Below are 27,832 nucleotides of genomic sequence, written 5' to 3'. Positions count from 1 at the left end.
ACAACTGCTTTGCTTTAAAAGATACTCTAACTCCTAATTTCTCATAACAATCTGTATCATATTGTAGAGTAACATAAAATGTTCAACTTTCTAGTCAAAAGTTTGGATTAGTGACGTCACCGTTTTCTGGCATACACGATTCCTCATTGGCTAAGGAAGATCCTTCTTTTCATTGGCCATGGTATAAACCAATCAGAAGAAGCAGTCGCTTCACATCTCGCTCAGCCTCAGTGTGAGTCCGGAGCTTGAGTTGGGAGGATGGTGTACACGATTGTTTTAGTATTGTGATTTTTTTTTTTAGTGATAAGACGTACATTCAAGATGCGTAAATTGATCTGTGCAGGTAATATACTGAAAACATGTGTCTATGTCAAAAAAGAACCTCAAAACATGGTCGAGTGCGGTTATGGGGTAAGGTTGAACAGTGTTTACCGATGAGACTCGAAAGGTAAATCGCCCGCGATGCCAGGCCTTGTGTATCTTAAACCGAATTTTCGTAGCCTACGAAATCCCAAGGAAGTATGATGAAAAATATGAGATTAAGGCTTCACGTATGTAGAACCAGGTGTTATCATGGTTCTTTTAACCATGTAGTTTAAAACTTGTCAGGTAGATTTGAAGCATAAATAATGCACAAAAACTTCATTTACTGTTTTACTGCTTGTTAAAGACCAAAGCATATTTAACACAAGCTTTATGTACATTTAACCGATTTTCCTCCAATCGTTTTAATCCATCAGGTAAGGGTGAACTGAAATGTCCTATATTCATTTTCACTGTGTTCTTGAAACACACTATACGTTTCAAGAATAAAGTTAAAATGAATATATTACATTTAATTCACACTTTATCTGATGAAGCCAAACAAACGTTTGTTGAGGAAAACCGAAAAAACTTACAGAACGCATGAGTGTTAGATGTGCATTGGTCTTTATAAAACGGTGTATTAGAGAAAATATTCTGCTTACACACACACACACACACACACACACGCACACATTATATATATATATATATATATATATGTATATATATATATATATATATATATATATATATATATATATATATATATATATATATATATATATATATACACACATATATATAAGTGTGGTTTCTATCCGCCAGCTTGAGTTTGCACTGAGAGTTAAAAGTCGGAATCCTTAAAGTAACTTTTCATGGGTAATTAGGTTACGTCTTTATAAGTCTAGAGTAACTCTTAAGTGTAGGTGAATGACTGCTTCTGGAGAGATGGGAATATGGAAAGGTGAATGGCTGCTTGGTGTGTCGTCTGTTTGTTGACATTCCTCGGATGTGTCTGATACAATTCTACTAGAATATTGAAAACTAAATCCGAGGTTCATGGTAGGTTATGTCAGGTTTCCTCAGGTTTGTTAATTTTTCAGTTTACTCTCGTATCAAGTATGTTTATTTAGTTAATGATTTTGTTCAGCATTGGTGGTTTAGAGAATAAGAATTGCGGAGCGTTATTCAGTGAATTGTAGCGCATTCTGTTATATTGAATAAGGCAGCAATTGTGAAGGTTGTAAGTTTCAATAAAGATCAGAAGTAAACGTGAAAGTTTTCCTATAAAAATCAAAAGTGCGCGTGAAAGCCTTCCTAGTATGTTCAGTGTTTTAATATAGCATCGCGCTCCTCCCAGATGACAACAAACAGACGACAAACAGAGGCAAGTTGCGCCACCGCTCAACCTCCCCACGAGCAGCCATTCCATGCCATCCCCTGCAGGGGAGGACCAATTTAATGGTGTATTTTACATTGGTTACATTGGGAGGTTAGATGAGGTTTTCAGAGGCTCTCCCGATTTTTTCCAACTGTTTTTCCCCCGTTATTTCTTCTATTAAACCCACGTTTTTATTGATATTAAACTTTCAATGCTTCCCAGTTCCTTTTACAGCATTTTGTAAGATATAATGCATCATATCTTGCTCTAGGAGTTATTGCATTTTGAAACTAATAACAACACATGTCATTCAATATCCAAAGGTAGTTTTGATCGATGGTTAAATGATGAAGTACCATATTATCCTACCGGTATTTATCATCGAGTGATATTCAGTGTTCCTTGTAATACATTGAAACTCCTATTGTGTTCTCAGAGCAATACTTTTGCACTGCAGGGCAAAATTTTCGTGTCTAAAGTGATGATGTAGCTGAGCTGATAATAATACCAGATGGGCATATTGCGTGATTAACATTTTTTTTTTGTAACCCATGTTGTTCACAGGACAAGTAGGGAAAACATAAGGGATTGCATTTTTTTTTTTTTTTATTTCTAAGAAATACATGTAAGCGAACTCCATATTCTTATTTGCGGTGATTTAGAGCTTTACTTTTTTTATGCCGTGGTATAGTGATAGTGGGAAAGGCTATAATGATTAAGGATATTGTGGAGAGAATGTAAGGGAACCACCTAAGTAATCTTTAGAACTTTAGAAAACCTCACCTAACTTCCCCTGCAAAGTAAATATACATTATTTTGATGTTATAGAAGAGAGGTAATTGCATGTAGGCTCTGATAATTTTGGCCACTTTGTTTTGTTGTCTTTTTTCCAACACATGTAGCCAGTTTAATAGACCAAAGAAAGCAACATTGTCATTGGTATATTTTGACTAATATTGAAAGTTACCTTCTGAGGAGACAGAAATATCCTTATGCTTCTGAAAACGGTTGTTATTTAAGAGAAGAGAAAGATAGGTTCTATCATGAAATGAAAGGCCTTTGTAGAACAAAGAGAAAACATCAAAGAAACAAGTGAAATAGGTTTTTACCCTACCTTAGAGAAAGAATGATTTCTGGTGAGATTATATTGCTGAGATAGTGTGAAGTGCAACACAAAAATCTCATTTATGTAATGGTTTGATGCATTATTAAGTGAATTTATGTAATCAACTTCAAAGGCATTAACCCATGTATAGGTAACCTTGATAGACATTGTAGTCACATGAAATATGGTGTATGAACTGCTATCAGCAAACTTTATTTGTATTCAAACAGTATTATATGCAGTTCTGGTAAGTTTCAGGTCCAGCAGGGTTAGCCGTTTTACCCAAAGAAAAGATACCAGCGAAAAATGCTATGCATTTAACTTCGACACCTGTGTTTAATCATTGTATGCCTTTTACACCATATCGTATGTCAGATATTATAATTTCTAATTCTGTAGTTTGGGATAACAAAAGTAATCAGAAAAATTACTGTGTTAGGAAAGCCCTAGGTATTATTCAAATGAAAGGACAATGAAGCCAAATTAAATAGATTAAGAATTATAACTGTAATATCTTAAAAACAAATTTAGTTATTTATTGTATATCAGGGAAATAAAATAAATGTCAAATAAATGTTTATTGGACATTTAAGCACTGAATGTTCTTATGAGTTTAATTTAGGGAAGATCACTAAAGTGTGCTCTTTCACAGTGGCAATTTGATTTAACATTTAATTGCTCAAAAAGCTTTTGTTTACTGAAAATAAAAGTGATTTTTGTCATTGTTATAGGATTATCTTTGAAGTTGTAAGGTTGAGTACTTTTTATGAAAACCTAAAAAGATGTAGATTTTTTAAGTTAGAAAGGAAGACTTCGGTTGCATTAACTGATTAATCAGTCTTGGATTAGTTATGCCTAATGTTTCTGGAATTGTTTTAGAATATTAGTTTAGTTACAAAACTCTTATGTTAGTAAAATAAATGTTCCCAAATATTTCATTTTCGCTACCCAAGACTAGAAGTGTTAGTTTCCTATATCAGTTGATTAGTGTAAGTTCTTTTAGACCTTTGTGTTCCTGAAGATATGTCAGTTTTCTGTGATCAGCTTTAAGGTTCCCAGTAATTGATGTTAAGTTTCTTAATATTTTTTTAATAGGGGTTGGGTTTTGTATAGTGTGAGCCTGTGTTACACAAGTGGCACATATAATATGTACTGGTATTTTAAAAACCAGCAGTTGAATGTTTATGTTCCTTATGTTTTTGGTAGAATGTCCTTTAGGCTGACAAGGTTGTTTAATCATTTGGCTTATGAATACAATTTCATATTTATTAGGAAGACTGAAGGAATGTATATCAACAACAAATGATTATAAAAAGCTGAAGCTTTGATAAAAAGAGGAAGTAAGTCATGTCACTTGTGTAAATTTGCTGTTATCATTGTTCTTAGTATTTTTTATGGCAGAAGTTCAGATATTTTGTTTAGAACTACCTTAAAGCAAATTTCAGATTGCTGAGGCAGTTGTTGACATCATAAAGACTTCTTGTTTTACTTGAGGATTGTGTGGTTTATGTCAGTAGTTTGTTGGTTGTTTTTTCTTCAGATGTTATCATTATATTCTCTCAGTGTCATTTTCTTTTTTTTTACAGAATGAAAATTAGATTGAAAAGTGTAATTATGTAAAAGAAAATCTATTAGAAAAATTTACACTTTATTATGTTTATTTCTAAGGTTGTTTCTTTCCAAAGCTTTCATTGAGGCTAATCTGCTTTGTTGCTGTTGGTCAGTCAGGCTGTTGGAGATATATGTAATAAATTCACTTATTTTAATGATAAAGGAAACTCCTCATATCTCCCTTGAAGGATACCTTTTCCTGCTGCCCCATTGAAAGTCTAGGCCAGAGATAATTTTTTTTTCTAATTACTGAAGTCATGGAGCCATTTTTAAGATGTAGATTCCAGAATGAGAGCTGTCTTTATTTTACTGAGTAAAACTATGTTATTATTCATATGTAGATATTTGCCAGAGGAACAGACGAGGGAGAGAATTTGATGATTTGAACAATTTTGCGTTCACTACGCAAAAGTTCTTGATCATCAAACACATTCACCTCATTTTTATCGTTGTGTGTTCTTGCTTGTTTTTACCTCCAAAAAGGAGTTCATTAAGTACTGAAGAAATGTTATAAGCACTGTATATTAATTCTTACTTTACATTGTAGTCAGTAGCATAGTATATTATAAACAGCACAAGTAGTGGTTGAACATTCTTAACGTATTGACTTTTTTTGCCTCTTAAACTGTTTTATTTGGATTCCAATTTCTTTATAATTTGGTAAATATAAACCATGCAAATTGTGGTAACTGTCCAGCTCACATTTTGGGTATTTTTTTTACTCTATTTTGTGTCAAAACTTAATGAAACTGAGCTTGGATGTGGCCTTTATTTTAGGTTCTGCCCTTGGGTACTGATAGTTTGAGCTTGAGGTAGCCAGTTGTGTGGTAGTAATGAAATCTCACGTGTTTAGTTGATCATCCATTACCCTTTGTTTGGCCCTCAGGATATACAAATCAGCAAGGCTGAAGTCCATGAGCAGTAGTTAGCATTAGTAAAGTTACAGAAAAAGTCTCATTTAGTCAAAACTGATTTCTTTCCAGGCTGTCTTGGGGTGTTGGGGCTACTCCTGCTAATCCTAGGTGGCATTGTTGTACAGTTGTTTGATCCTTTTGTGAATTCTTTTATATATCAGGTATGTAACTCTGTTTTTTTAATATCATCACATCAGTCTTAGTATACCTTAAAAAATCCAAAGTACTCTCCCTTTACTTGTGCAAATGGCATACTTTTTTTACTGCATTTGGTGTTTGTTGGTAACCAACTTGAACATGTGCTTAAGCAAAGACTTAGTATTATATTTCATAAGTTTGTACTAAGACCTTATGTAAACAGTAATATTAACATGAATTTTTTTTAGCTGTATGACTGATACTTTGTTACTCTGCATTGTAAATATGGAGGGATATGAATGAAAGGCATGCAAGAAATAGAGTGAATTTGAATGATGTGGTATACCGGGGTCGATGTGCTGTCAGTGGATTGAACCAGGGCATGTGAAGCGTCTGGGGTAGACCATGGAAAGTTTCGTGGGGTCGATGTGGAAAAGAAGCTGTGGTTATGGTGCATTATACATGACAGCTAGAGACTGAGTGTAAACGAATGTGGCCTTTGTTGTCTTTTCCTAGTGCTACTTTGTGCTCATGCGGGGGAGGGGGGTTTCATTTCATGTGTGCCAGGGTGGCGACGGGAATGAATAAGGGCAGACTATGAATTATGTACATGTGTATATATGTATATGTCTGTGTGTGCATATATATGTATACGTTGAGATGGATAGGTATGTATATGTGCGTCTGTGGACGTATATGTATATACATGTGTATGTGGGTGGTGATGTGAGAAGATGGAGTGAGTATTTTGAAGGTTGGTTGAATGTGTTTGATGATAGAGTGGCAGATATAGGGTGTTTTGGTCGAGGTGGTGTGCAAAGTTAGAGGGTTAGGGAAAATTATTTGGTAAACAGAGAAGAGGTAGTAAAAGCTTTGCGGAAGATGAAAGCCGGCAAGGCAGCGGGTTTGGATGGTATTGCAGTGGAATTTATTAAAAAAGGGGGTGACTGTATTGTTGTTATATATTGTTATATGTTGTTGTTTTATATTACAAAATAGAAGGAATAGTAATTCTTCCTCTGTAGGAACTTGTCCTTCGCAATGGAACAGAAGTATACCAAAAGTGGAAGAACCCTCCAGTTGTGCCACACCTTTGCATCTACTTTTTCAATGTTACAAATCAAGAAGAATTCCTTTCTGGAGATAAACCAGTTTTACAGGAAGTTGGACCTTACTGCTACAGGTTTGTAGACTATGATATATTTTGATAGCTATTAACAAGTTTTTTGTCCAGAGATTACAACTAATTTATTGAATTTCTCAGAAGTTGAATCATCTTACATTGTATTACAACCACATGTGTATATATTTGAATGCTCAAAGAATATGATTTGAATCATGTAGAGTTCATTATGTGCAAGTAAGTCTTTTGCGTAAAAGTAATGGACAAATGAAAAGAAACTGGTTAGACACTCACAAACTTTTTTTCAGTTTGGTTTGGACAAATGATGCATTCAGATGTCATACATTGAAATTTATCAGTCAGGAGTATTTGTGTGCATATTCCTAATGAGATAATAAGAAATGTTACGAGTTAAGTTTGTATAGATTTGTGTTTTTTAGACATAATCATCTGTTTGCACAGTATGGGGAGAGAATTCTGCAATCATGGGGTCCCATCTCCTGAACTTTCCTTACCATCAAATAGCTTTTTGAACTTGAAGGAAGTGAAGTGCTTTAGATACCTGGGAGTGGTGTTGGCAGCAAATTAAACCATGTAAGAGTTGAAGTGAGTCTTAGACAGCATTGAAGAATGTATGGAAAGAGAGTTCGCTATCTGTGAGGGCAAGGATAGGCATGTTTGAAGGTATAGTAGTCCTGATATTGTAGTAAGGTTTTGAAGCATAAACTCTAGTTACACTCAACAGACTTATACCTCTGTTGTTTGAACACTCATCTTTATCCCCCTTGCCTTTGTACAGTGGCTCTATGTATGCATTCCACTCATCATCAGGCACCTCACCATGATGCATAGATAACAATGAAAATCTTAACTAAACTAACCATTCAACATACAGTCACCCCCTTGTTTAGTAAATTCAACTGCAATAAGATCCTCTCCCTTCATTTTACATTTCATCCTACTTAAGGCTTTCAACTCCTTTCTGCACCAGACTCTCCATGACTCTCTCACTTCATATACCACCATGACCTAAACTCCCTATATCTGCCATCCTCTTGTCAAATGCAGTCAACAGTCCAAAATCTTGCTCCATCTCCTCACTTCGTCATTACCTGTTACCACTTCCTCCATTGCCCTTTTTACCAGTTTTCCTATTTGTTCTCTTGTTTTTAGCTTATTATTAACCTCTTTCCAAAACATCCTATTCTTTCTAAAGTTTACATATGTTCACACACCCCAACTCACATTTACCTTCAGAAGTCTTTCTCCTACTATCTGTCTGTCCATATTGTATACACCTGTTTCCTTTGGAAACTCTTTTTCTCGCCTGTCAATTAACATGTAATCTAATAATGCCTGTCGACCCTTTTTCCTTCTCACGAACAAATGCTTGTGCTTGTCCCACATTTTAAACCAGGTATTCCCAAATCACCAATCTTTTTCAGCATACAACTCCACAAGCTTTGTGCAATTTCTCTTCATAGTGCTGAATACCCCATGGTCTCCAATTATACCCTTACCTGCCACATTACTCACCTTTGCATTTAAATCACTCATCATTAGTACCGTCTCATGCATCAAAACTGCTGACTCATTTACACAGCTGCTCCTAAAGCACTTTTTTCCCATGAACTTTCTTCTTTTGGCCTGAAAGTTTCATAACAGTACTAACAGTAATATTAATGATAATAATGATAGTAATAATGATGATGATAATAATAATAATGATAATGATAATAATGATATTGGTAATAATATAGTCTGCATTTTTCTGAGATATAATAAACACCCATTTCTTGATATCAACTTTACCCTCATCAGTTTAGAATTCCTCATCAGTTTTAGAATTAATTCCTTACACTCTCTCACACAGTTGCACAGCTCCTGTTTTAGTAGTGCTACTTCTTCCATAGCTCTTGTCCTCTTACTAACCACTGACTTTACTTTGAAGACATTTCCAAACCATTCTTCCTCTTTGCCCTTAAGCTTTGTTTCACTAAATGTCAGAACGTTTAGGTTTCTTTCATCAAACTTACAACCTGTCTTTCCTTTCTTCTCATATTGGTTATATCCACACACAGATAGAAACCCCAGCTTGAGCCTTTGAGGAGGAGGATCAATCCTTGCTTGGCTGCTTCTTCTGTTCCTTCTTTTAGTTATTGAAATACGAGGAGGAGGGTAGGATTCCAGCTCCTTGCTCACACCCCCTTTAGTCGCCTTCTGTGATATGCAGGGAATACAGAGTTGGATTTCTTTCTCCTCAACCCTGGAGATATATATATTATGAATATTTTCATTATTATGTCTTTTGTTGGGAAAGTTCTTATTACCATACCTCTCATTATTAGTGCGAAAGCACTATATTAGTGTGATTCTTGAATTCAGATTTTTCATGTATAACTCCAAAGTTTTTTACATTTTGTTTTCTCTATTCCTTTCCTTGCAGGACCCTTGTGGGAAGGCACTGAAATGTCATTTATGATTTCTCTGAATTTTTGGTCAAACTTTTCTCAGTTGATTCTGTTAGGTTTTCTTCTCATTTGTTGATAATTTCAAGATTTTTTTTTCATTTTTCTTGGTCTTTTGTTCACTTTCTTTTACTTAATCTAGTGTCATTTGCAAAACACCTTGACTGTACTCCCTTACATCCTTATCTTTTTCTGAAATTACGATTACAAAGAGAGTGTGGATTTTTATGGGTACTAGAAACTCACATAAGGTGAAGTGGTTACAGTTATTGACATAGATTAGAGTTTATGTAGTAGAATGGTATTTATTGTGAAAGAGGCACATATTTGGAAAAACACTTTCTAATCATGAAGTATAATTTGTAGTATACACATTATAATTTCATTATTTTTATTCTTATCATACTTGATAGCCATTTTCTGTGTCAGTGAGGTAGCACCAGGAAACATGAATAATGCTCCATCTACTCATATACACATATACCTACGTATATATATATATATATATATATATATATCCCTTGGGATAGGGGAGAAAGAATACTTCCCACGTATTCCCTGCGTGTTGTAGAAGGCGACTAAAAGGGGAGGGAGCGGGGGGCTGGAAATCTTCCCCTCTCGTTTTTTTTTTTAATTTTCCAAAACAAGGAACAGAGAAGGGGGCCAGGTGAGGATATTCCCTCCAAGGCCCAGTCCTCTGTTCTTAACGCTACCTCGCTAACGCGGGAAATGGCGAATAGTTTGAAAGAAAAAGAAAAGAAATATATATATATATATATATATATATATATATATATATATATATATATATATATATATATATGTGTGTGTGTGTGTGTGTGTGTGTGTGTACATATTCATATTTGCTTGCCTTCACCCATTCCTGGCACTACCCCTCCCCACAGGAAACAGCATCACTACCCCCTACTTGAAAAATACTTACTGGATTTTTCCTTTCTAGATAATTGAGGATTGACTTGATTGCATAATATTCATGATAAGTGTATCTCACATTTATGTATTTTTCAGAGAACACTGGGAAAAGGTGAATGTATTGTTTCATGACAATGGCACCGTATCATATGAGACACAGAAGCATTATTTCTTTGAAGTTGAGAGATCAGTTGGAGATGAGGATGATGTCATCACAACCCTTAATATTCCCATGGTGGTTAGTATCTGGGTCTTCTTTAAATGTTCTTGCAGCAGTCTTTAATATGTTTACTTTTTTCATGTTTATTCACCATTTCCACGTTAGCAAGGTAGCACCAGGACCAAATGGAGAAATGTCTTATTCATGTACATCCATTCTCTAGTTGTCGTGTGATGCAATGAAATCATAGCCCCCCCCTATCCACAGTCAGGGCCAAAAGACCTTTCCATGGCTTCCTCAAACCACTTCACATTCCCGGTTTCATTCCATTAACAGCTTGAATTAATGTGTATACATTCAAGATATTTTCTTTCACTGAGGAAAGTTTAGAATCTGTTATCTTCAATTACTTTGTGTTGTATAAATTTATGTGCAAGGAGGATTAGTGGAATTTCTGCAGTTTTGCATTCAAATCTGCCACCAGTGCTGTATCATCAGCAAACAGCTGACTTACTCCTCAGGCCCTTTCATCCCCTACAGACTGCATATTCACCCCTCTCTCAAAGACTCTTGCATTTACCTCCTTCACCATCCTATCCATAAACAAATTAACAACCTTGTTGATATCATACACCCCTGCTGCAAACCATCCTTCACTTGGAACCATTTACAATATTTATTATATTTATTATACTCAGAAAAACAAATGGATTTGTATGTAGCATTTATGGATCTGGAGAAGGCATATGATAAGAGTTGATAGAGATGCTCTGTGGAAGGTATTAAGAGTATATGGTCTGGGAGGCAAGTTGCTGGAAGCAGTGAAAAGTTTTTATCGAGGATGTAAGGCATGTGTACGAGTAGGAAGAGAGGAAAGTGATTGGTTCTCAGTGAATGTTGGTTTGTTGCAGGGGTGCGTGATGTCTCCATGATTGTTTAATTTGTTTTTATGGATGGGGTTGTTAGGGAGGTGAATGCAAGAGTTTTGGAGAGAGGGGCAAGTATGCGGTCTTTTGTGGATGAGAGGGCTTGGGAAGTGCGTCAGTTGTTGTTCGCTGATGATATAGCACTGGTGGCTGATTCGGGTGAGAAACTGCAGAAGTTGGTGACTGAGTTTGGTAAAGTGTGTGAAAGAAGAAATCTGAGGGTAAATGTGAATAAGAGCATAATGGGTATGTTTGAAGGAATAGTGGTTCCGACAATGTTATATGGTTCCGAGGCATGGGCTATAGATAGAGTTGTGCGGAGGAGGGTGGATGTGCTGGAAATGAGATGTTTGAGGACAATGTGTGGTGTGAGGTGGTTTGACCGAGTAAGTAATGAATGGGTAACAGAGATGTGTGGTTATAGAAAGAGTGTGGTTGAGAGAGCAGAAGAGGGTGTTTTGAAATGGTTTGGTTTCGTGGAGAGAATGAGTAAGGAAAGATTGACCAAGAGGATATATGTGTCGGAGGTGGAGGGAACGAGGAGAAGTGGGAGACCAAAGTGGAGGTGGAAAGATGGAGTGAAAAAGATTTTGAGTGATCGGGGCCTGAACGTGCAGGAGGGTGAAAGGCGGGCAAGGAATAGAGTGAATTGGATCGATGTGGTATACCGGGGTTGACGTGCTGTCAATAGATTGAATCAGGGCATGTGAAGCGTCTGGGGTAAACCATGGAAAGTTCTGTGGGGTCTGGATGTGGAAAGGGAGCTGTGGTTTCGGGCATTATTACATGACAGCTAGAGACTGAGTGAACGAATGGGGCCTTTGTTGTCTTTTCCTAGCGCTACCTTGCACACTTGAGGGGGGAGGGGGATGTTATTCCATGTGTGGTGAGGTGGCGACGGGAATAAATAAGGGCAGACAGTATGAATTATGTACATGTGTTTATATGTATATGTCTCTGTGTGTATAGATATGTGTACATTGAGATGTATAGGTATGTATATTTGCATGTGTCGACGTGTATGTATATACATGTGTATGTGGGTGGGTTGGGCCATTTCTTTCGTCTGTTTCCTTGCGCTACCTCGCAACCGCAGGAGACAGCGACAAAGCAAAATTATGAATAAAAATAGAATAAAAATGATGTGATTTGTAGATTGAATGATTACTGTGGGTCCATCCATATAAGAATGATGTGATTTGTAGATTGAATGATTACTGTGGGTCCATCCATAAGATAAGATAGGGAGATTTGTTTCTGGTCCTGAATTACATTGACATGCAGGTTCCTCCATAATTACAGGGAAGTTCAAAAGGATAAAGTGCACTTCATCTGTGCTTATTGTCCTGTGTTAGCTTTTTTCTCTGCCTTCTTTGCATCTATAGTTACTTATGATATAATTCACTAATTTACAGATACTCAAGAGATATGAAAATGTTTTGTGCAAACCAATTTTGGGTTGTTTAATTGTAGATATTGAATATGTATAATGTATTATGGGATACAGTGTATTAAAGCCATCTTGATGTTGAGAATGATTAAAAAGTTAAATGATAATTTGAATAATGGGAACTGAAAGCAGCAAAAAATAGTGATGATCACACAAAAATGGTAACAGTACTGCATATGGAAAGTAGGGAGTGAGTAAAATGTATCAGAATCTGAAAAAATGTTATCTGGTTATTGAAATTATTTTGAAATTTCAGGCTGCAGTGTCTCAATGGAGATTTGCTGCAAGATTGGCTAAATTAGCCTTATCCTCAATGCTGGAGGTATTGAAAGAAAAACCTTTTGTCTCTCATACTGTTGGTGAATTTATGTGGGGCTATGATGATCCACTTCTCAAAATAGCAAAGGACATCATTCCTCCTGACAAGCGCCTACCATACGATAAATTTGGATTTTTCATAGATGTAAGTAATTTAAACTGATTGTACTTTAATAAAAGATTTACATATGCAGTCTGCTGAACACCAGAGCTATTCATTCCTTGTTTTCTGTAGTACAACTACCTTAAGTGTTTGGTTTTCCAAATGCATACTCTCAGCTTGCAGACCTGAAGCTAGGAAACTTAGTTTTGCAAATTGATTTGGAAAAAGGAACATGTGGCCTCAGAACATTTGCAGCCAGTTAAAAGATATGGGGATTAGTATTGATGAGGAGAAGTATAATGAGGTAGGAGGGATGAATAAGGACGCTTGAGTTGTGGACATTTTTTAGAAGGGGGAACTAGTTATCAGGTATATGATCAAGTTAAGAGGTAGTGGAATGGAGTGAACGGTATGAGGTCACATGTGTTAGGTGAGACAGTTTCCAATATGAAGGAAGATAAGAATCTTTATGAAAGATATTGGTGTCATAATTTATGTTTGATAGGATTTCTAGCTATATCTTTGTGTAGGATGATTCTAGCTTCTTTCCGTAAGAATGAATTTGGTTTATGAGTTTTCACTTTTTCGTGAGTTTCCTGATAGATATGTCTGGAGTGTTACGGGGAACATACCATTCACAGAGAGAGAGTACTAGCTGGTTTGGTCAAAGGCCTGTGATTTATTAATATCATAGGGTCCACTCTGTAGCAAAGGCTGTTCATAAACAGAAAATTACCTTAAAAGATAAAGAAGTGAGAATAGAATTTAATAGTTGATCATGTGATGAACAGATGACCAAGTAGGAAATTTGGCCAGTCATTACATGAGTTTGACATGACAATGATTCAGAAGTACACAATTATTACTCCACCTTTTTCATGTTGGTACCCCATCCATGTATTATATTTGTATTATATAACCCCAGGACTCCTTTGGAGTGAGTTTTGTGATGAGATTATACTGCAGTGATATAACCTCACTGAAGATGTCTTTTTACTCACTGCTTAACCACAAGCATGGGGAGTCCTGAAATATCCCCCTCTAGTGATACATTAAGAGAACTAATGGCATATCACTAAATCATGGGGAGACTGAAAGGAAGGTACCACAGTTATTTTATACAACTAGATCAGAGGAGCTAGATTGAATGGTAGGTTGCTTTAATGTTTGTAGGAGGAAAAAGTAAAATCTCAGTTTTTGAATGGGACTAGATATTTCATTGTTACATCAGCTTCATTGGTGAAGAACTAGAAACTGTAGATAGATATATGGAGTAACATTCAGTGATGAGAATGGAAAAGTTGAAAGTGAGAGGATGGTAATGTCTAGGAGAAAATTATAGATGCACATATTATCAATGAATGCTTTCATGAATGTAAGAAATTGTGAGTGCAGTATGCAAGAATCCTTCATGAAGGAATCTTTTCTTATGTTTGATGTAAGGATGTGAAAGCCAAGGATAAGTAGAGAATAAGATTGGTAAAGATATATAATGTATATAGTTTAGTTGAAATTATAGAGAATAAGATTGGTAAAGATATATAATGTATATAGTTGAGTTGAAATTAGGAGAATCAGGTAAAGGAATAAGACAGAAGAAGGATAGTGGTAAAATCTTCAGAAAGGCGAATGGATGAAAATCTTTGTTCTACATGATTAATTAAAATTGTTGTACAAAATGAAGAAATAAGGATTTCATTAAGTGGAAGTTCATATTTCATTTCATTACTCTAGATACAAGTCAAGAATGTACATTAGTACTGTGAGAGGCTTTATTGACTGGTTCACTGTATTGAATTATTTGTGTAGCAGATTTAATGATAGATAGATAGAGATAGAAAGAATTGTGATCAGTTGTTCATAGACTTTTCTTAAGTGTGTGCAAGGAGATTCTAAAGCTGTTGATTCATCTGCTTAGTTTGTTGTCAGTTGATAGAAAAAAAAGCAGATTCTAAACCTATTTTACATCAATTTTGTCAGTGTGTTGTATCATACGTGTTCTTTATTTTCAGAAAAATGGATCCACTGATGGCCTGTTTAATGTATTCACTGGAGTAAATGATATTACTAAATATACAACTATTGACACTTTCAATCATGAAAGAGAACTTGCTTTCTGGAAAACAGATGAATGTAATAAGATACAAGGAACTGATGGATCCTCCTTCCCACCAGATGTGAAAAGAGATAGTATACTTTTCATGTTCAACGAAAATTTGTGCCGCTCAGTACCACTTGTGTTTTGGCATTATGTTGAGGAAGATGGTGTGAAAAGTATGAGGTAAAGTGGTTATTATCTGTGCATGATTTTTTTTTTTTTCTTACCTAATTGCCCTTCTCACTTTCTGTAATGTAGCATCACTAACAGATAAACAGTAACCTCATGTGCATATAACCAGTTTTTAGCTTCCTTTTAAAGTAAACAGAAATGAAAGACTATCATCCACAGCCAAGGTCCACAGACTACTCCATGGCTTACCTTGACCACTGGTTCTTGGCTCAGACCACTGACATCACTTCACACAGCATATACCACTGTATTTCAGTTAATTTTGTCCTGTACACACCTCTTGTCCTACCAAATGTTCAGGCCTCAATTTCCAAAAACCTCTTTCACTCCATCCTTCCATCTCCTAGGTCTATCACTTCCCCATGCTGCTGTTACATCCAAAACATATATTCCCTTGTTTTTCCCACTCATCCTGTTACTGAAGCTTTCTGTCATTCAGTGCTTAGTATCACAACTCACTCAAATGGTTGTACATAATACTTCAAATGATAAAGCTAGACTTTTTGGTATCTTACTCTCCATTAATTTTACTTTGGATGATTCTGCATTCGATCCTCATCCCCATCTCCCACTGAATCCATCCCTTCAGCATTTTCCTTGCTCAGTCTTCCAAGTACTTTTTCATCTTCAAGTGGGAAAGCTGAACAGCCCAGTTGCATACCTCCTTGAGTCCAAAGGGAGTGAGCCCCTGACCTAGCTCCAGTCCATGCTTCCCTACTTCTATCAGAAATGCTAAACTTTTCCTGTATCTTAAAGGCATGCCGTGGTGCAACCTATCCCATAGACAGAAGGCTGCTCTAACCCTTCCAGCTGTCCCATTGCTCGCTTTTGTTGTGTCCTTAACTCTTTCATGAACACTAAGAATCCCATTCCTTTCTTTCATCTGTATAGCTTTCTTGATGCAAGATTCTGCTGATGATCTCTCTTTTCTCACTTATCTCTGGTTTTCTTTACTCAGGGAATTTGATGAATCTTTTGTTGTTTCCCTCTACATCTCCAATGTGTGTGTTAAGATCTGGCATTAATCTTTGCTCTAAAGTTTGTGTCAGGATATGGCATTAATCTTTGCTTTCTAAATTTCTATCTTTTGGTTCTTCTTTTCAATGTTCTTTAATGAACAGCTTCGTCTGTAACAGATCCATTGCAATACTCTGGAATGAAGCAACTTCCTTATCTCTCCATTAAGGTTCTTTCCTGTTGCTTACTCCCTTCTTTCCATATATGATCTTTTGTTTTCAGCTACTAACCCCTTTCACTCACATACTAATACACTACAGCTCACTTTCATTCCTCTCCTCAATTAAATACTCATTTTCTTTCTTGCACTAAACTTTTTATTCAATCAATTCATACTTGTGCTTTCTTGTGAGGAGTTATATCAATATATTTTTTTTCATCTTTGTCTGAGCTTTGTCATCTCAGCAAGGTAGTACTGGGAACAGAACAACCACCTCATTTTCTCACATTAACACTTTACTTTAGCTTTCATGTTTAATGCACCAAAACTAGAAACCACCATCCACAGCCAAGCCCCACAGACTATTCCCTGGTTTCCCCTGACCACTTCATGTGCCCTGATTCAGCCTAATGACAGCACATCACCAGCTGTGTACCACTGCTCAAATTTATTCCCCTGTATAACTGCAAAAGCACTTTTTTAATGTTATCAGAGATGGCACGGGGAGCTGAGGCCCTGATCAAGGCCATCCCATTAATGCTATGTACACATATACCCTGGCCTGAGCCAGGTACCCATTTTATTGATCAACCCCTAGGGGTGGATGAACAGCTTGGTTGACTGTGGACTGAATGCTGCAACCAGGATTCGAACCTATGTGCTCAACCCTGGGTTGCCCATGAATACATTATAGTCAGGAATGCTAACTGCTCAGCTACCTCTGAAATGCACTTCTCTCTTCACTCTTCTTTTGAACTTGTATTGTTTAACACAGTACAACTTTATATTATTCTTTATCAGATGTACCACCCTCTCTGCCCCTGTTCTCTCAGTAATCCTAGACTGTATTTATGGAAAAAAAACCTCACTTGGTTCCTTCCTGTGTTTCTGGGTGTAGAGTTATAATACAAGAGGTGAGGATTAAGTCTTCTTTTACTACATGGATATATATATGGGAAGTGTTATTGCATCCCTGTCCTTAGGGATGAAAAGCAATTAGTTGAATTTTTTCATGCTTATTTGCCATTTCCTGCTTGGTGAGATAGTGTTAGGAGCACGTGAAGAATGCCTTCTCATTCACATTGCTTTCATATGTAATGCACTGAAACCAGAGCATTTTATCGACAACCAAGCCCCATTGACATTTCCATGGTTTCCCCTGACCACTATGTTTGTCCTGATTTAGTCCATTGACAGCACTTTGCCCCTTGTATAACAGATCGATCTAATTTGCAGTATCCAATGCATTCCTCTCACCCTCTTCTATGATAACATGAACCCCTTTCACTACATACTTCAATCTCTTTCTCACCCCCCCCCAAAAAAAAAAAAAAACACACACACACACACACACACTAAATGCTCTTTTTCTGACACATTTATTTTGTAATCAGTCTCTGTTCATTCATCCTCACCATATGGCCAAACCATTTAACCACACCCTTTTCAGCTCTCACATGATAATTCCTTACTGTCCAACTTCTTCCATTCTTTTGTATTTAGAACATACATCTCACAACCATACAGCAATGGTGGGATTGTTATACCACCAGACATATCCGTCTTTGCCCTCAAAGACAGTGACCTCGCTTTACATACATTCCTCAGTTCCCATAGTTCTGCTTTGGCTCACTTCAGCTCCTATAGTTGCTGCCATGTATACTGAAACTCTCTAATACCTCCATTTTCTCTCCATTCACACTCACACTCTAACCAAGCTTGTAACCTTAATTTAATTTACGTTAACACTTAGCTTCCTCCTTTCTCACATTTTTCCAAGCTCGAGTCTAGCTAGTGCAAAATGTAGTCTAAAATTTTTTGTCTTGTTTTGCAGGTTTTCTCCTCCAGCTGATGTCTTTGCTAATGTATCAGTTAAACCAGAAAACGAGTGCTATTGTGTGGGAGGACCTCCTTGCATAGGGGGAGGTGTCTTCAACATTAGTTCCTGCAAATTTGGTAAGACCTAAATCATATTGTATAGTTATTTTAGATGATCAGTAGGAAAAAAAATTTCCGTCTTTCATATCTGTTTGGCATACCCCATAAGACTAAATGAAGAAGGCCTCATTTGCTCCCTCTCCTTTAAGTCACCTTCTATGACACACAGGGAATAAGTGGGAAGTATTCTTTCTTTTGTATCCCCAGGGATATATATATTTTTTTTTTTTTTTTTTTTTTTTTTTTTTATACTTTGTCGCTGTCTCCCGCGTTTGCGAGGTAGCGCAAGGAAACAGACGAAAGAAATGGCCCAACCCTCCCCATACACATGTACATACACACGTCCACACACGCAAATATACATACCTACACAGCTTTCCATGGTTTACCCCGGACGCTTCACATGCCTTGATTCAATCCACTGACAGCACGTCAACCCCTGTATACCACATCGCTCCAATTCACTCTATTCCTTGCCCTCCTTTCACCCTCCTGCATGTTCAGGCCCCGATCACACAAAATCCTTTTCACTCCATCTTTCCACCTCCAATTTGGTCTCCCTCTTCTCCTCGTTCCCTCCACCTCCGACACATATATCCTCTTGGTCAATCTTTCCTCACTCATTCTCTCCATGTGCCCAAACCATTTCAAAACACCCTCTTCTGCTCTCTCAACCACGCTCTTTTTATTTCCACACATCTCTCTTACCCTTACGTTACTTACTCGATCAAACCACCTCACACCACACATTGTCCTCAAACATCTCATTTCCAGCACATCCATCCTCCTGCGCACAACTCTATCCACAGTCCACGCCTCGCAACCGTACAACATTGTTGGAACCACTATTCCTTCAAATATACCCATTTTTGCTTTTCGAGATAATGTTCTCGACTTCCACACATTCTTCAAGGCTCCCAGAATTTTCGGCTCCTCCCCCACCCTATGATCCACTTCCGCTGCCAGATCCACTCCCAGATATCTAAAACACTTTACTTCCTCCAGTTTTGCTCCATTCAAATTTACCTCCCAATTGACTTGACCCTCAACCCTACTGTACCTTGTTAGGGAGGTGAATGCAAGAGTTTTGGAAAGAGGGGCAAGTATGAAGTCTGTTGGGGATGAGAGAGCTTGGGAAGTGAGTCAGTTGTTGTTCGCTGATGATACAGCGCTGGTGGCTGATTCATGTGAGAAACTGCAGAAGCTGGTGACTGAGTTTGGTAAAGTGTGTGAAAGAAGAAAGTTAAGAGTAAATGTGAATAAGAGCAAGGTTATTAGGTACAGTAGGGTTGAGGGTCAAGTCAATTGGGAGGTGAGTTTGAATGGAGAAAAACTGGAGGAAGTGAAGTGTTTTAGATATCTGGGAGTGGATCTGGCAGCGGATGGAACCATGGAAGCGGAAGTGGATCATAGGGTGGGAGAGGGGGCGAAAATTCTGGGAGCCTTGAAGAATGTGTGGAAGTCGAGAACATTATCTCGAAAAGCAAAAATGGGTATATTTGAAGGAATAGTGGTTCCAACAATGTTGTACGGTTGCGAGGCGTGGACTGTGGATAGAGTTGTGCGCAGGAGGATGGATGTGCTGGAAATGAGATGTTTGAGGACAATGTGTGGTGTGAGGTGGTTTGATTGAGTAAATAACGTAAGGGTAAGAGAGATGTGTGGAAATAAAAAAAGCGTGGTTGAGAGAGCAGAAGAGGGTGTTTTGAAATGGTTTGGGCACATGGAGAGAATGAGTGAGGAAAGATTGACCAAGAGGATATATGTGTCGGAGGTGGAGGGAACGAGGAGAAGAGGGAGACCAAATTGGAGGTGGAAAGATGGAGTGAAAAAGATTTTGTGTGATCAGGGCCTGAACATGCAGGAGGGTGAAAGGAGGGCAAGGAATAGAGTGAATTGGAGCGATGTGGTATACCGGGGTTGACGTGCTGTCAGTGGATCGAATCAAGGCATGTAAAGCGTCTGGGGTAAACCATGGAAAGCTGTGTAGGTATGTATATTTGCGTGTGTGGACGTATGTATATACATGTGTATGGGGGTGGGTTGGGCCATTTCTTTCGTCTGTTTCCTTGCGCTACCTCGCAAACGCGGGAGACAGCGGAAAAAAAAAAAGTTTGTTGAGTATTCCTGGTAAATTATATGGGAGGGTATTGATTGAGAGGGTGAAGGCATGTACAGAGCATCAGATTGGGGAAGAGCAGTGTGGTTTCAGAAGTGGTAGAGGATGTGTGGATCAGGTGTTTGCTTTGAAGAATGTATGTGAGAAATACTTAGAAAAGCAAATGGATTTGTATGTAGCATTTATAGATCTGGAGAAGGCATATGATAGAGTTGATAGAGATGCTCTGTGGAAGGTATTAAGAATATATGGTGTGGGAGGCAAGTTGTTAGAAGCAGTGAAAAGTTTTTATCGAGGATGTAAGGCATGTGTATGTGTAGGAAGAGAGGAAAGTGATTGGTTCTCAGTGAATGTAGGTTTGCGGCAGGGGTGTGTGATATATATATATATATATATATATATATATATATATATATATATATATATGTATTATGATACTAGAATATGGTGATTCTGATACTAAAAATGAGAGGTACATAAATAGAAATCATGATGATGATATTTTCACAATGTGTGAGAGATTGAGTTTGTCAGTGTATGAGAAGGTTTTGTAGGAAGAAGCAGGGGAGTTAAGAGAGGAAGAGGAAGTAGGACCATTTGCATTACCCTGTTACTCACCATTTTCTGCTGCTGGCACTTTTGTTAGCAGAAGACCACTCATTATCTTTAGTTATTTTGCTTCTGGTGAACATTTCTTAAGAAAATATATCCAAAGATAGCAGTTTTGAATGCCCCTTTTTCTTTTTATACAGCTCTTTGTAGCAGTGGATCTTATCATTTACTCCTCTGGAAACTTTACGGTTTTGTTCATGGTTTAGATGATTTTTCAAACATTTTAGAGTGAAATTAGTAATTTTGGGTTTAGAATGGGGTCAGATAGGTTGCAAAATTGTCATGATTATTTCATATATTTAAATTAATCCATATGTAATAGGGATAAGGAACATTAGATTTTTTTGCATATTTTTTTCCCTTATCTTAATATGAATATACATCTTTGTTATTTCTGTCTCATTTTCTATTTATTTATGCAGCCCCTCAGTTCACACATGTATTCTAAATTCTAATGCACTTGTAGAGTCATTACCCATGAATCCTTGTATGAAATACATCAAGCCCCAACAGTGTACTCAATGCATCTGTCCATCACTTGTGTGATGTATCTCCTCCCCTTATACTTATGGTTTATCATTATATATGGTTTAATAATTATTATAGCCATTGTTGCCTATTCATTACACCATACCTTTCTTTTCAGGCTCTCCCTCAATTGTGTCCTGGCCACATTTCTATCAGGCTGATCCAAAATTCTTAACTGCAGTTGAAGGTCTTTCACCTGATGCAGAGAAACACGCATTGTACATTGATCTATCCCCGGTGAGATAACATTCACATTTTATGTGAACCTATTATTTTTTGTAACATGAATTTAATTACAAGATTTTTTTGTTAACCTTTTTTTTTTTTCATGTTGAAGGCTCCAGTCACAGATAAAAGTCCACATCAAGGCTGGGCCTTAATTGAATTAAAGAGCATTATGAAGCAGAAAAAGAAACGACAAGGGAAAGTATTTGCGAATTTTTGAGATTGTGAGAGACCTGCTTTTGAAATGTGCCTGGTCATAGTTATTGGGAAAGACATGAGAAGGTAGAGAGTTTCAAAGCTTCAACATGTAGAGAAAGAAGCAGGTATCAAAATGGCCCACCCTTGAGTTGCTGATTGCTGCACAATAAACATGCAACACAGGGGCTTGCTGAGTGTTGCTTGGTGAAGCTAGTGGTGGGGGCACACAAGCAGCCAGCTCTTGGGAGCAAAAACCAAAGTAGTACCTATAAAAGAGGGACAGTGAACCAACATTGTGGTGTTGGGCAAGGGGTCAAGTTTGGAGTTAGCTTGGGGCAGTTTATAAGTCTGATCGATTTCAACTTGACTCTGTCAGGTAAGGATACAGAGTTAGATCCACCCCAGATGTAAGAGCTGTACTTCCTAGAAGGACAAATCAGTCCTTTGTGTAAATGGAGCAACTGTTCAGAAGAGAAGAAGTTTTGACATCTAAACAGGACACCCAGTTTCTTAGAGGCAGACTTGGCTATTCCTGTAATGTTGGGTTTCCAAGAAGAGTGGATGTTACAGTAATACCAAGTATGTTTTTGAGTCAAGAGGTGGAATTACAGAACTGTCAAAAGAGAGATAGGAGTTGTGTGGAGTTTCGATGGAGAGATGGGTAGAAATTGGGTCTTGGAGGTATTAAACTTAACAAGATTTTGTCTCCCCCACTGAGATATCCAGTCCAAGTCTGAGATTAAGCTGTGTCAAGATGAGATGCAGATTGAGTGAGAGAAGGGAGAGCAGAATTGAAGGATGTGGATGAATGCAGTTTTGAGTCATCAGCATATGAGGGCATTGAATTATTTGTGGAGGAGAGGAAATCGTTGAAAAAAAGGAGAAAAAGTGTTGGGGACATGACAGAGCTTTAAGGAACACTGCTGTTGATGGAGAAAAGGGGGGGATGGCTGATCCATCAACAACCACAGAGATAGATTGGCCAGAGAGGAAGATAGATATGAAGGAGCAAAGTGAGGGGGAGGAGCCAAATGAGGGGAGCTTAGAGATGAGACCCGGGTGCCACACCCTGTCACAAAAGCCTTAGATATGTCAAGGACAACTACATATGACTCCCCAAAATCTTTCAGGGATGATGACCAGACTTTAGTAAGATAGGAAAGAATATCACCAGTGGATCTCACCTTAGAAAGCCATACTGGTGATCAGAGAGAAAATGTGATTTTTGAGGTGTTTAAGGATATGGGAGTAGAGGAGAGATTCAAAGACTTGGGAAATGGTAGATGTCAAAGAAATAGGATGATAGTTAAGAGGGGTTAGAATGGTCATCCTTCTTAGGGATGGGATGTATCAGAGCATTTCCAAGAAGAAATTTGGTTTTTAAGCAGAAACAGAACAAATGAGCAAGTTTAAAGGCATACTTTCAGTATTCGGGGATGAATGCCATCAGAACTGTAAGCCTTGCTTGTGTCCAGAGAAAAAGGAGCTTCTTGGACAGTCTGAAAAGAGATTATGGGAAGAGGCATAGGATTAGTAAGAGAAGCATCAGGGGGTTAAGGAATGTTAGAGTCATCTAAGGTGGAGTTAGAGGAGAAACGGGAACCAAAGAGAGTTGCTTTGTTGATGGGAGAGACAACTATAGTACCATCAGAATGGAAAAGTGAAGGAAAGGTAGAGCGACAGAAGTTGTTAGGGATGCCCTTAGCAAAAGACCAAAATACCTATTAGTGGATAGAAATTAACTGCTTAACAAGACAACTTAGAAGGTGTTCTTCAAACTTCATCTGTCAGAGTAAAGAATTCAGCTTTAGGTAAAAGAAAATGCTTGAATAATATGAATTTTAGTAGATGTCAGCATACTGGAGGTGGAGATGGAAGAATAGATCCAAAGGAAATGAGTGTAAAATCTATCGTTTTCGATAAATGGGCAGAGAGTTATGATAAGTCAAATGAATAGTGAATATTTACCATTGTTCTCTTTGCTCTTTGATGGGTAACATGATTGAATATGAACTATTAAATGCTTCCTCATAATTCTTGTAATCAATTAAAGGAGTAACTTTAGAAAAATTTTAGTGTCACGCATTCTTTGGTAACTTAACAGACCAGCAGTGAAATATTGATGTACCACAGCAGAGCATATGATTTATTGGAAAACATTTTGCAGGAATGACCTTACCTCTTTCATCCATCCCTTCTGTCTGCTTTGTGACTATTCATCTTTTAAACTTACTGAAAAAATGCATTAAGGTATTTGTAAATGTAACCAGTGCTTGTACTAGAAATTTTTTTAATTGATAAACATCTCATCCACAGCGAACTGGTGCTCCGCTTAGAGCACAAGCTCGTCTACAGATAAACATAGCTGTTCCACATGTCCCTGAAGTCAAACCAGCAGCCAGGCTCAGGGAGATCATCTTTCCTGTGTTGTGGTTTGAAGATGTAAGTTTAGCATCTTACTTATGTATAATATGCATTTTTTTCATACATATTTGCCATTTACTGCATTAATGAGGTAGCCTCAAGAACCTTGGAGGAAAAAATCCTCTCTTGGCTTCCTTCTCTGTTACTTCTTTTGGAAAAGTAAAACAGGGAAGGATTTCCAGCCATCAGCTCCTGCCCCTCTTAGTCACCTTCTGTGACACACAAGAAATACATAGGCAGTATTCTCTCTATCACAGTAGTCAGATTCAAGATCTCCTAGAACTAGGGACATCTGGAGGTACATGCTAGGGACACTTTTGGTCATTGTACTTTGGGGATAGATGGACTCGGGTATCATGCTCTGGTGCACCACGATGTGAGGTGCCACATTTAGAAGTTGTCTAGTATGGGACACCAACCTCTAGCATACCACATTCCAAGGCACCTTAGATTTGGACTAATTTAGGACTCCATACTGTAGTATAGTAAACTGTAAGGCTTCATATCGTGGGAGACCATACTTTAGGATACAATTCTTTTAGACACCACACTTCAAGAACTTTAGGACACGATTTAGAGATGCCATATTATTGGTTACATTACTCAGGTGCATCACACGAGGGGACATCTAGGGAATCCTTATGTGGACTCTAACTTCCTTTGTGGAGGTGTCTTTATGAAACTTAGTACAATTTAGACCATTAAGAGCCTGAGTTTTACATACCATAATTACATAACTGACCTTGAACTATAAGGTCATGGTCAAATAAATAATTTTATGAGATTTCTTTGCCCAAGCCATAACCTCCTTACTTATGAAGATATTGTTTTTGAAACTGTAATATATAAGTATCACATGAAAATGGATTGTATGATATTTAAGGCACAGTGACCTTGGATTTTAAGGTCAAAGTCAGATACGTGTAATAATCATTCTGGGTCATGACTTTATTTGTAGAGATAGCTTTATGATACATTTAAGAATCATATATAGTCAGAATGTCACAAATCATGATTGTCACTTTGTCCTTTCACTTTAAGGTCAAATATGGAGAGACATTTGTTTTCATTTCACTGGAACAGGTTTGAGAACCTGTTTCCCTCCCATTTTTCTTTCTCCATTTTCCTCTTGTGAATTTTGGCATCTTGTATATGGTAATTGTCATTGCTTCCTACCCACTTGTATTCCTGGGAGAGGTCGATTAAGAGATGTCAAAATGGTAGTTTCATAATCTCATCTAGATGCTCTGCTTGTGTAGAATTTGTTGTGACAACTGTATAGAAGTTGTAATGGCTGTCATGCATGTTTTCATGATTTTGTCTTGATGATGAAGAAAAGTCATAATCAACTACAATATAGATTTCTATATTTTTCTAGGGTGTGTCAGAGCTACCAGAAGATCTCGTTGAGTTGCTACAGTTTGCTGAAAACGTTCCTACGGTAAGTTTTTGTGACAGCTTATTTCAGATGGTTCATGAACTTCTAAGGAATATAATTTTGCCATGTTTATACTGTAACCTGTACTATTATGTCAATTTCTCTACTTTTTAGGTGAGCATACTCTCTGTTTCATTTTGCAAATGTTAATGTTTGCAAAGTATGTATTGCAGATAAGTATTTTGAATAATATATAGCTCTTAAAAAGTTTTAATACTAATTATTTAGCACTAGACATAGAAGTGTGAATGTTTAATTATCTTTATTACAATATCATTCAAATATTCTTTTAGAAGTAGTTTTATTTTGCAGTGCACTTGTTACCAAGATTAAAACATACTGAAATATGCCCAAACACATTGAGTAAGAATTTTGTGTCGTGTGAATGGAAGCTTGTTTTTGTAAAGTTAATAGAATACATAGAAATGCTGATCTTCCTTTTTCCCCAGGTGGCAAAATCCAGCTTGATTGTTGCATTCTTTGTCATTGGAGCAGTGCTGGTTTTGGGTGTGAGCGTCTCATGGTTGGCAGAATATTTTGACTTGCCAATTCCGTTCTTTAACTCAAACTATTCTAAAAATGATAGAGAAGGCAAAATGAATAATCATACACAGAATTCAATTCACAAGCCTGAGTTGACTGGTCATATTAATACTATGGTATCTGACAACCCTGACAATGACAATGTCTGACATCTTTGGACAGTCCCACACTTGAACAAACAGTTTTGGAGGAATAGTCAATACCCTGGAGGTTATTCGTCTGGCTATTATCCATATCCTCATCACTTTTACGTAAACCATAGAATCCATCCTGGGATGCCCACTAGAAGCTCCAGAGTTCCTGAGTGGGCTACTTGGAGGTCACCATACCCTGTGTATCTGCAAGATGCATATCCAACTTTAAAAACATATCGCTCACAATCAGGTTTTATTAATTTATATCCCCAGCCTTATCCAGTTGTATATCAACAAAGCACACAAGCTTTACACCCTAGCATAGTATCGACTGATGCTAGAATGTTTCAGCTTCAGAAAAAAATGAATTCACGTGACAGATAATTCTTTATAATTTTTTACATTTGTCTTTGATATTTTTATACTGTTTATTGAAAGTGACCACATATCAGTCCACTCTGGGTGTGTTCATACGTGTGTGACTGTCCTGTTCTTTTTTTTACTCGCAAAATGGCTCTGTGAAAATGCATGCTGATGTGAAGTATCACATTCATTAGTATTGTATATATTATGTAAAATTATGAAGTAACTAATTTATAAGATAGGGGTTAATGTTAACCCTAAGCCATTTTACTCCCTAATTTTTATTAAAGATGTACCTGAAAAATTGGGGTGAAAAGAATCTGGGAAACACTACATGATAATCATTTTCATACTGAAAAGAATCAAAGAACATTGCATGAGAAAAGTATTACAAGATATGCAGTTAGGGAAACACTAAAACATTATAATTTTTAATACTAGATATAATCCAATAATCATTACCTAAGATATTATTGCAAGACATTCCTTGTCATTAACTAAATGAGGGTGAAAATATTACTATGTACTTTCAGTGACATTATACATTTTTATGTACATTCTAGGTATATGTGTCACAGTAATCAAGCTGTGATATTTGTATTTTGGATTTTACAGGATGTAGATATTTTTTATACAGCTATTAAAGTATCGAGTTTTGTCATCAGTTTATTATTTTGTTGTAATTGGTATCCTTGTGGCAATGTAAGTGGTGTTAATCCAAGCTGGAGAAAATGTCAAGCAGAAAATGGAGACTTTTAAAATATGTATCAGTCTTTCTTTCCTTATTTCATTATACTTAATTGCCATTTTTCCCAAGTCAGTGAGGTAGTGCCAGGAAACAAAGGACAGCCCATCCACTCATATACACATTTTATTTGTTTTTTATTTTTTTTAGTATACTTTGTCG

The 27,832-nt window shown here is 37.1% G+C and overlaps 1 protein-coding gene across 1 annotated transcript; it reads left to right on the top strand.

Annotated features, from left to right (window-relative positions):
- Positions 1-204: 204 nt before the first annotated feature.
- LOC139746921 (lysosome membrane protein 2-like) lies at positions 205-27,586 on the top strand. Its single transcript, XM_071658605.1, has 11 exons — positions 205-343; positions 5,387-5,478; positions 6,481-6,638; positions 10,076-10,217; positions 12,772-12,978; positions 14,949-15,217; positions 18,238-18,359; positions 21,719-21,837; positions 24,340-24,465; positions 25,826-25,888; positions 26,335-27,586. Exons 1-11 carry the CDS (start codon positions 322-324, stop codon positions 26,575-26,577), a joined length of 1,563 nt encoding a protein of 520 aa, XP_071514706.1. The 5' UTR covers positions 205-321; the 3' UTR covers positions 26,578-27,586.
- Positions 27,587-27,832: the final 246 nt, after the last annotated feature.

Source organism: Panulirus ornatus, chromosome 66, assembly GCF_036320965.1.
Source record: "Panulirus ornatus isolate Po-2019 chromosome 66, ASM3632096v1, whole genome shotgun sequence".
Classification (NCBI taxonomy): Eukaryota; Metazoa; Arthropoda; class Malacostraca; order Decapoda; family Palinuridae; genus Panulirus; species Panulirus ornatus.
This window is presented reverse-complemented; position numbering and strand designations above follow the sequence as displayed.

Coding starts and splice junctions, on each gene's coding strand:
- LOC139746921 (XM_071658605.1), top strand. CDS start 322: ATGCGTAAATTGATCTGTGCAG. Junction 10,218..12,771: donor CCCTTAATATTCCCATGGTG/GTTAGTATCTGG, acceptor TTGAAATTTCAG/GCTGCAGTGTCTCAATGGAG. Junction 21,838..24,339: donor TGTACATTGATCTATCCCCG/GTGAGATAACAT, acceptor TCTCATCCACAG/CGAACTGGTGCTCCGCTTAG.